We start from the raw sequence: 10,779 nt of genomic DNA on the forward strand, positions 1-10,779 counted from the left end.
AAAAAAAGAGAAAATTGAAGCAAAAACTAGAATAAATCCAGCAGTGTTTCCTTAAATACCTTTCCTGACCAATGGATTAACGGCTTGCAAGCTAAATGAAAGTAAATTCTTCTTCAGAATAACTGCAGCAGAAGAAAACTTGCTATTACTAAGAGCGTCTTTGGCGGACGATAGGAATACCCTTATAAAACGAATATCGATTGAAAGAGACCTATGACCAAAACTTAATTCAACTTAAGAGACTTTTCCGTTCAACACGAAATTTTGTTTCTTTTCTTTCTCTTGCTTGCTATTATAGAATTTGTGCAGATCACGCAAAGGATTTACAAAAAGTGCATATGGAATTTCCAGAAAGTTTAGAGATCTTAATATATCATAGGAATTTCGTAACGCATTCCTACAAAATTGCGGATGGATTTCCAGAGAATTTCCAGGGATTTATGAAGATTTTCGGAAGAAACGATCTATAGAGAGAATTTCCGCCCGACTCCCAAAAAAAAAATCTAGGACTTAGAGCTTTCTGCTGCAACTGATACTTGTTGACAACTTTCACACGGATCATGAAGAATTCATAAGCGATTTTTATGCGACGTACGAGGACTTCCCACAGGGAAGCGAAAGAGGTTTGACCCAGTAATTTAAAAAAAAATTCATAAAAGATTTAAATAGAGAAAGAGCACTCAGAAAGCACTCGCAAACTTTTCCAGGTTTTAAGAAGAATTCAAAATTTATCTATAGGAGGCTTGGAGATAATGCTTAAAAGACTTAAGAAAAAGTCACTGCTTATTTATTGAGACGTTTCGCGTGGAATTCATAGCAGAAGTAAGAAAAGTAATTACAAGATTCGTCGTCGGAGGAGATTGAAAAATATTTCATGTATTATGTGAATTCGTCGAGTAAATCTGGTGGACGTAAACAAAGTTCACCAAGGATCTAAAGAGAATTCAAGAGTTGTTCATTAAAAGGTCACAGACGGAATTTATAATGAATGTACCGGAAAATGGTAAAACATTTGTAGTGGATCCGTAGAGAGTTGAGAATTTTTTAGATTTTTGGTTCAAAAAGTAATCATAGGTGAACGCCCAGAGAACTCAGATCCATGCAAGTCCACAATCAGCAAGGTTTTCAAAAAGAACTCACAAAGAATTTTGCAAACTTTCAAGAGATAATTAGGAAAGGACGATGAGGTCGTAGAGAATACGTGATTTTTAAGAAATTTTCAAAAATTAACTCAAGGACGAAGCACACGAGTTCGGGGAAGAGAATTAGCCATAGAATTACGAACAATTTACAGGGAATTAAATGAAAGTTGAAAAGGAATTCATGAAAAGTTTAGATTAGAGTTTAGGACAGATTCATTTTCAGGGTCCTTTTGAGGCGTCATTGTCGATGCACGTCAAATCCAAAGGGGTTTTGAAAACGAGTTATGGGAAATTCAGAGATGATTTATAATTCATGAAAAGCTCATGAAATCCATAAAACGTATGCAAATGACCCTTGGTTGTGCGCAAAGCGTCTATCACTTTATGAAGTGAAGAGATTGGAAATGAAGTCTTCTAAGAAATCGGCCGTTTTCACGCCATTCAAAGCTTCTCGCCATTTCAAAGTATTTGCTTTCGTCATTTTTAAATTATTTTTGGAGGATGTCCGAGGAATATCTCTGCTGAATTTGCGAGAATACTGTTATGCCAATCATTTCCACTTTCATTCGGAACCACTGCCTTAAATCGTATGCCTACCTGCATGCACAAAAAGCGTATGCTTATACGCAAATGCTTGCTTGGATATCTTAACAATTATTTATAATCTCAGACGGCTCAAGCCATAAATTGTAGACCAATTATTTTGGCCGTTGTTGTTGCTGTTGTTGTTGTTGTTGCTATTCTTTAATATTTACTTTTTTTTTCTTCTCTTTTTCAAAATCACTATATTTGTTCTGAAACTGTGGTCACACTTTAAAAAACTTGTCACACTTTTTGATAAACGCTGCTGCTGCTGCTGTTACTGCTGCTGTTTAGTTTCATTATTGCCACGGAAAGCTTGTTTAGGCCACAAATGATTGTTCAATTAATGCACACGAGCTTCTACACACTAAAACTGGTATGAACGTGCGTGTGTGTGTGTGTGTGTGTGTATTTATTTAATGGTCTAATTCCAATGAATTAACGATAATTATAATAACTTTATTACGTTGGTGACTGAGGAGCATAGTGACAAACCGTAACCAAACACACATTCTCGCGCGCATAAATACTCAAACACATGTACTTGCAGATGGGTTTTCATTAATATTTATGCGCACACATAAAACTACATTTGTTTAAGCATATATATATATACACACACACACAGGCACGCACGCATACGAATACATGAACGCAGTCAACGAACGTTTGAAATGGACGGACAAAAACGCAGACAATTTATTTACTTAAAACCAACACTTTTTCCAAAGCGGCAGCTACAGCATTACTATTAGTTACGAGTACTTAACAGAAATGGACGTCAAGTAATTAATATCGCAGTCAAGTCAACAACAGCAGACTTCAAATCATGCAGAATAGCATGAAATGAAATGGAGTGCTCGCAGAGTTCTTTTATATAAATTTTCATGACTTTCAGTTAAAGTTGTTGCCGAGAATTGAGCTAAGTTGAGTTGAGGTGAATTCAGTTCAGTTAATGGGCGCGCGCGGTTGGCAGCGTATTTATTTTGTAATGGGGGAAGCGTTACATACACACATGTATGCATACGAATATAGGTATTGAGCCGGGTTACATTGAGTTGAGAAGAAAAGGCACCCATGAACCACACATAAACACAAATGCACACACACACACACACACACACACACACACACACACACACACATCTGCATACAAACAAACTTTTACATGCATACAGAAAACAAACAAGCAGACAAGAAACATACGTCAAAAGTCAAGACATGTGCGCAATTAACGAAACAGACAGCATAACACTGTATACGGTTACACCTACTGCGCCAAAGTTATGCTGGACTATTTGCTGTACGCTGCTGCTCCTGTAGCCCAGCCGACGCAAAGCTCATGTCCATTAGTAACCACACATGTTTCAATGCGTGCATGCATATACTGTATATAGTGTATAGATATGCAAGTGTGTTTGTGAATAATTACAAAATTCTAGAAAATTGTACGAACATACATAAATATTATTAAACATGCATTTATTAAACAGGATGAAGAACAAACGAACGAAACAGGAAAACTTAAAGGAGAAACAAGGTAAGACAACAACCAAATCGCCCGGCAAATAAAACTTCAATTCAAGTTGGAGGTAAGCAAAACAACGTTTGTTATATGAGCATTTCTTACATTCCATAATTTTAACTAATTTCTTGCTTTTAGCGCTCGCTCTGGACTGCACACAATGCGCAACCACTTAAGTCGTCCACGGTTACAGAAATCATAAAATAATTGCTTGATATGCACGCAAAACATTCATTCTTAAGCAAGTTGATAGATCACAACTTAGCCGTTTGATAAAAAACATAAAATATTTGGTCTAAGCAGACCTCGCGACGAAATGTTCCTCAGTTAATTCAAACTTTCATTTGGTGTCAAATGCATGCCGCATGGTGCTGATCCACTAAATAGCAGACACTCTATGTGTCTGTCTGTAAAAGTCGCCGTAGTTTACTACAAAATTTTTCGCTTCGAATGTTTTTATTACAAAGGTTTCCGTTCTGGATATGTCGAATGCGAAGAAGTCCCTGAGAAGATTTCCACGCTTTCATGCTTCCAAAGATACGAATATTCCGATTGCGAATGTTTGTTCAGTGAAGATTTCTTCCGTGACCTTCCCATTAACAAAATTTCCGTTATGAAGGGTTTTACATATACATTAAAGTTTACCGCTGACAAGCTGCATATGAATGAATCTGAGCCTACAAGATCTGTTTTTTTTTTTTTTTTGACACTCTGACGATTGGATTACTTCTACACAGATAAGAACAGCGATATTTGCAATGAAGAGGATCTCGGCCGTGCCTTTGTGAAAGGACACAATGACGAAATTCCCATTCTAGAGGTTATCATTGCAATAGGTTCGTTGAGATCATTACGAGAAACGTCACACCGGCATATGCTACTGAGAAGATTTTCAGTTGAAGATAACGATTTTCACATTGAAGTTTCCCATTACCAAGAATTTCACTGGCACAATTTGCAGAACAAGTGTCTCCACTTCAAAGTTTTCCGCTGGTAAGGGTTCCCACTAAACTAAGGGGTAAGTATACATGAATTTTGAACCTTGTGTACAAAAAAACTTGGAATAAGTGGCGATCTCGTAGGCAGCCTTTGCGTGAATGACTGTGATCCTATACAGCGAATGGCAAATCGGAAAGTTCGATCCTTGATCCCTGTTGGTTAGAAAAACGAGATTTCTATTGAAAAGAACACCTTCGTTGAAACCGTCGTAGCAAATATGGTCAGCTGTGGAGGTCTCTATTGTGGAGGTTGTCGAAGGAGTGGGTCAATGTGAAGGATGTCGCTGTTGTATTATTTTGTAGCATGCCATTGCGAAGTGTGGCACTGTGCAAAGTATCACTTTAAAAATTGCGAAAAGTGAAAACTTTCGCTCGTCAAGCACCCGACCGTAACGGACACCAATATGAGAACACACTTTATGAGAATCGAAAACTGTGTTTATGAAAGATTTCTTTACGAAGACCGCTATCGCAAAAAAATCGCCTAGGCAAGAAGCGTACTTTTGCCAAATATACTATTGCGAAGCATACTATTGTGAAGCGAAGTGCACTTCTATGAAGCGAACTATCATAAAGCTACGAGCTGTCATAAGCTTGCTAGATTAAGTTTACTATCATTAGGTGTAGTATTGTCAAAAGTTCTATTATAAAGCTTACCATTGTCAAGGTCACACTACACTGAGGCATACTAGTTGTGAAAGTATTTACTGCGAAAATTTCAATTGAATTAAGGAAAATGTTATATCTGAGGAAGAAGGTTTTTGTCTGATCGTGCTGTCTATGCAGCCAGGTTCGAAGGACCTGTTGTATGTCTTCTACGAAATTTACGCGTTCCAGTCGGTGAGGAATAATTATTTTTTATGGATTACTGCGACCGCTTTATTGCGAGTTTTTTGTTTTAACAGCTGTACAAACACATTTCCGATAGGTGTAAGTTATCATTCATAATTTCATTGGTTCTTAAGTAAAATCGCTATAAAATAAATTATATGTTGGCGTCTGGAAAATACATGTATCAGTGAGGATGGGGGTTAGAAAAGCTCGTTTGAGTCTTTAAGCAACAACGTTTTTAATTATGGAATGGGATCCATACTGTAAGAGTTTCCGAGGGGACCTATTCGGCACCTCTGGTCAAACCACTTCATCCCTTTCACATACTCAATCATATAAATCAATATTAATGCCATCCATTCCATATATATGATTAAGAATTTTGGAAAAGTCATAAATCAATGGGATAAAGTTGTTAAAAAAGAGAAGGAAATTAATGCCTGTTAAATTTTAACACTTTCAACCGCGAATTACGGTAGAAAAGAGAAATGTTTGGATAGTTAATACTTTGAGCACAAACTAATAATAAATTTTATTAAAACTGCTAGTTAGCAGCGCCCTAGCGATCGTTAATGCAATTCGTTGGCCACAAAAAAGTATAAAGAGAAAAAACAAAAAAATAAATAAATAAATAAAAAAAGATAGAGAGACTGGGAGAGTACGATCGTTTTCTTAATAACATAAATATGCGTTTAAATCAACTATAGGTATAACCTTTGGCCGCAACACTGAACTGGAGGTGAAGCCCAACTAAACGAAACAAACGAAATATGTGTAAAGAAATGAAAACACTCGGGTGTTAATTTCCGAGAATTGTTATGAGAGTACATATATATCAAATACAAATGCAACCACAACCATTTATAAATTTTTAAGGCAAACGCATGTTGTTGTAGATGAAACTGTCTACGGGCTCGATAACTCGACCACTGTTAACTTAAACTGATGATGATGATGAAGAGTTATGAAAGAATATAAAAACAATACAAACACAAACATATATAATTGTTAGTATGAATATATAGGTGCGTGAGTGTATGCATTAAGAACTAAGAAAACATGAATTGAGTGAGAGATATTTATAAAAATGCCAAAAGGTGGGTGTAATTTATTATTAATTATTACACAGACGGCTGAACGATATAACTCGAACGAAGCGGACTAAATACGGAGGAGGAGGGTGGGAGGAAACGTTATATTATGTTATGATACCTATATACTGCCAAAGTATATATGCTTCCTTGTGAAAGTCTCTCTATGCGTGGTTTGTGTTAACAAAAGGTTCCAAGTGCTGATGGTTGTGATGGTGCCAGTAGTAGTGTTTATGTGATATAAACCTAATAATAATCTTTGCTTCGAAACGAAAGAAAACAAGAAACCCCAATAACAACAAGAACAACAATCATATTAAACTGATTTCACACTGACAATAAACCAACAGAGAAAAGCACAAAAAAATAAAATAAAATAAATAAATAAGAAAGCAAAAAAAAAAAATAAAAATAAAAATGAAAAACACAAACAAAAACAAAAAAGAAGCATGTGTATGTCGTGTAGCTGCAGTTGTTGAAGAAGATCAAAATCTTTTCGTTGTTAGTGGAAATTCTTCGATTATTATAATAAGAGTAAGGAACGGGTGTTTATGTTTATACTTAAGCTAAAGCATAACAGCATGTAGCTGTAACTAGCTATAGTGGCGAAATGCCTTAAGGATACTAAAGATATAAGCATCGATGCTAAGCTTAAGCATAGGCTTAGCAAGTGTATAAGCGTAGTGTGGCCCCTGTGTATGCGAACGAGAATTTGTATTTGTATAAAATGCTCATAGGTTGTGGGTTGAATTATCATCATCACGCCATCGTCGTTGATATCATCAATTTGTTATCGTTTATTAATGTGTTGGCCATTATCGAGAGTGAGTGTGTGTGTGTGTGTGTGTGCGTGTGTGTGTGTGTGTGCATAAGCAACGATAACAATAAGTAATAAGAAATTCAGCAGATTATATCCAAACTATCATAAAATGATATACCGGCGGCATGAACTGCATTACTTATGCAGATTAGTTCAAATGAATTGTTGAATGGAATTTTGTTTTAATGAATTTTTCAATTATTGTATTATTATTATTATTATTATTATTATTATTATTAATATATTATTAATATACTATTATATTTTACTAAATTTTATACTTAAACTTAACACTTAATTCAATCAATTAATTAATTATATGTACATAAGATTTATAAAATCCGTTTGTTTATTTGTGGCTACATTTGTGGCGCCCTTTAACTGTCTTATATACATTAGATTTATTATTATCTAAAAGTCTTAATTACACAAATCAATCAATCAATCAACATCGCCTTGAAATGAGTTTTTTTACGCGGCTTTACATAGAAATAATAACAAATAATTTCTTAATATTTACGAAACATAGGCATCAACTTGCGCTTATGCTTTCTTTTTTTTTGCTTGTTTTTGCTTTTTTTTTTTCTACTCTATCTATGCTCGCTTCTCCCTCTTATAAGAAACCTAGGATTTTAAAGTAACATATATATCACAACGAACTAAAGTAAACCGTTTACAACCAATCGCACACTCTCCTCATCGGACGTCATTTCGCGTTAATTTGCTTTCTTTAAGGAACTCTCTATACGTGGCTTGTTTTACTCTGTTTTCACATATATTTACATAATTATACAGAATGAGGTTATGTGTTGTCCCTTCTGCCGTTATATTCTAGCTAGTGATTTGTCGCTTCTAATTCATGTTCATCGTCGCTAGGACAATCATCCATTTCCATATCGATTAGCTCGTCATCGTCTTCGTCACAGCTGGTATTTTGAGAATTGCGCTCGGAAGGATTGCCGCCTTTCTCGTCTTCCTGCTGCATACGTTTATGTTTGGTTCGACGATTTTGGAACCACACTTTTACCTGGGTTTCGGAAAGATTCAGAGACTGAGCCAAAGCTTTACGTTCAGCTCCCACTACATACTGATTACTTTCGAAAGCGTGCTCGAGTTTTAATAGTTGAGAGGGTGAGAAAGCCGTACGTATACGTTTAGGTTTACGGAAGGGTTGCAATAGAAAATCTATAAGAAAGTCAAAGGCAGGTGGTAGGAGGCACGATTAGCGTTAGCATGAACAAAGCTTTATCGGTTACTTGTTATGACGTTTCGTAAAAAAGAAAAACATAGTACTTACTGCCTGGAAAACGGTGGGGAAATATTCTTCCGTGACGGCTAAGTAGCCAAGGATAGAGGGGATAACTGTCACGCGGGAGTCCGGGTCCGGGCATAAAGGGTCCAGCATGCGGAGGCAGGCCAGCAGCGGCGGCAGCTGCAGCTGCAGGTCCTAAGACATGCCCCGCCTGCAAAGCGGCTGCCATTTGAAATTGGGCCGCAGCTATTAAATGAGGATTATGCTGATGCGGTGGCAATTCTGGCGGGGTATTTATGTAGGGTGGCAAAGCCTTGATGTCGGGCATGCCTTGTTGCGGGGGTGGTGGTGGAGGTGGGGGTCCTCCAGGACCCATAGGAAATGGTCTTACTATATTCGCGGGCGGTAATCCCGGTACTAAAATCGGCACACTTCCGTGGCTGCTTAAAGTAGCAGAAGCTGGACTTGGCTTGCCGTAGTGCTGTGCCAAACTAGGACTGCCAGTTACACTTGAATTAGGCTGCGCTGAAGCTGGTGGAGTCGATGGTTGCGAAGATTGCGGTGATACTGATTTTGGAGGTGTATGGGGCGGTTGATGGCGATGAGCGGGATTTTGAGCATTCTCCAACTGTTGCGGTATCGGAGAACGTTCGCGTTTTAAGCTGTTGTTCAGCGATTGATGGTGATATAGCTGGGATTGTTGGGTATTATTTGATATCGAGTCTGGTGAAAGACGTGTTTGAGGCGGTGGACTATACGGGCTATTGGCGGCAGAGTTCAAATGAACTGCCGCCGCCGCTGAATTATGTAAACGTTGTATAATGTCCGTAATGTCTGGTTTTGGAGGATTTGTTTGCTGATGCTGTTGCGGTTGTTGTTGCTGTTGCTGCTGCTGTTGCATCAAAATATGATGATGTAAAGCTTGCTGTTGGGCCAACGACAGATGATGAGCGGCCATATAACCGGCCTGCGGTACCGGTAACAGATGATGATGATGATTTAATGCAGTCAAACTTGGCAAATTATAAGGGGGAGTTTGGGGCGGTGAGGTGGGTCCGTTACTGGTACTGTTCGCGGAATTCTGATCCTCCGAAGTATTTAGGGAATCATTAATCATAGCAGCATTACTGCTGCCGACGGTATTAGCTGAATTAGCATCATTGCCAACGATCGACTCAATGCTAAAGCCGATCTTTTGCTTGGGCGTTGGCAACATCACGGCTGAAGTGGGTACCGGCGGAATCATTTTAGTCATAAATATATTTTGATGAATAGAAGCGCTGGGCGTCTTAATACAATTCGCCGTTAATTCCGTTATGTTGGCAAAATAATTTTTTCAATCACTCTTTCTTAATCACTATTTATTCACGCTCGTTTAAGCAATCATGGTATTCTCTCTAACGACATTAAAAGAAAGTTTGTGTTAACATTTTTCTTGTAATCACCTTCAAGATAACTTATTTATATTGACTTTAATATACAGACAGGTTTTATATAGTTTTTTACACTTTTTATTTTACTAATAGCACATTTAACACACACACGCGCCGTACGCGTACATTCACTAAACGCATGTGTTTACTCAACGACACTCGCTGACAGAATAATCCACAAATGCTCTACTCCGGCACTAAGTATACGCGAGGGGAATTTTTCATAGATTACGCTCTTTATACTCTTGCACAAAAGCCTCTCGAAGTAGATGCTCTTTGCGCTCACTTCGTTTATGTACCCGTGACTTACGCTATCTCTTTTTGGCATTCAAAGAGTGCCATTAGTCGCATTAGTCGTTCTATAGCAGCCATTCATAAGTGTGGATTTTATCTTCACCCTCGGCAAGAGGATATGGAAGTGCGACAGAAATATGATTATAAAGGCATCCATCTCTCTGTCAGTGTTCGTGTTTAGTGAAGGTTTAAGTCCTCATATTTGCTTTAATGATTTCTCTTGATGGGCGTTACTAAAACTCTAAAGCTGTTACATTTTATACTCGTTAAAGTTCCTCTTTTGCATATGGCTTCCGATAACTACCTACACATGCACATGAACACATGCGAATAGATGGGCAAATGCATGCATATGCGCGCATATATGTTAGTTAAAAATAAATTTATTGCTGCTGATATATGGATTTGCTGATATTGTTGGTTTTTTAGATTTTATGGTAGGAACCTAAGTAAATACTGACGCACACAGACAAAGGCACACACGAACGACTGCCATGCATGATGGGTTGTCGTCATTTAGTTCAATAAGCAAATTAACGAGTTTCATTATCTTTGTTTAACTCTTGTCGATAGTGTTGCCGTAATGCTGCAACGTAAACAGCATTCCTTTTAACATAAATTTTCCAGCTAAGCGGCGTGTTGTTGTAGGGCCCGTAGATATTAACTTGAATCCATCTCTTCGGGCAGTTGACACAACTCGCTGTTTTTAATACCGCTACTATACTCGTAATGTCGACAATTATATGTTAAGTTTGGCTAAGCGTATATCTTCCGTCTCAACTAGAAAATGTTACACATGGCAATGGAAAGC

General features: G+C 37.6%; 1 protein-coding gene across 1 annotated transcript; it reads right to left on the reverse strand.

Annotated features, from left to right (window-relative positions):
• Positions 1-7,765: 7,765 nt before the first annotated feature.
• On the reverse strand, positions 7,766-9,840 carry LOC119640130 (homeotic protein empty spiracles). Its single transcript, XM_038037967.1, has 2 exons — positions 8,287-9,840; positions 7,766-8,174 (listed from the first exon to the last, which is right to left on the reverse strand). The coding sequence occupies exons 1-2, from the start codon at positions 9,494-9,496 to the stop codon at positions 7,825-7,827; spliced, it is 1,560 nt and encodes a 519-aa protein (XP_037893895.1). The 5' UTR covers positions 9,497-9,840; the 3' UTR covers positions 7,766-7,824.
• Between the last annotated feature and the right edge of the window lie 939 nt (positions 9,841-10,779).

The sequence above is a fragment of the Glossina fuscipes genome, unplaced genomic scaffold, assembly GCF_014805625.2.
Source record: "Glossina fuscipes isolate IAEA_lab_2018 unplaced genomic scaffold, Yale_Gfus_2 115, whole genome shotgun sequence".
NCBI lineage: Eukaryota > Metazoa > Arthropoda > Insecta > Diptera > Glossinidae > Glossina > Glossina fuscipes.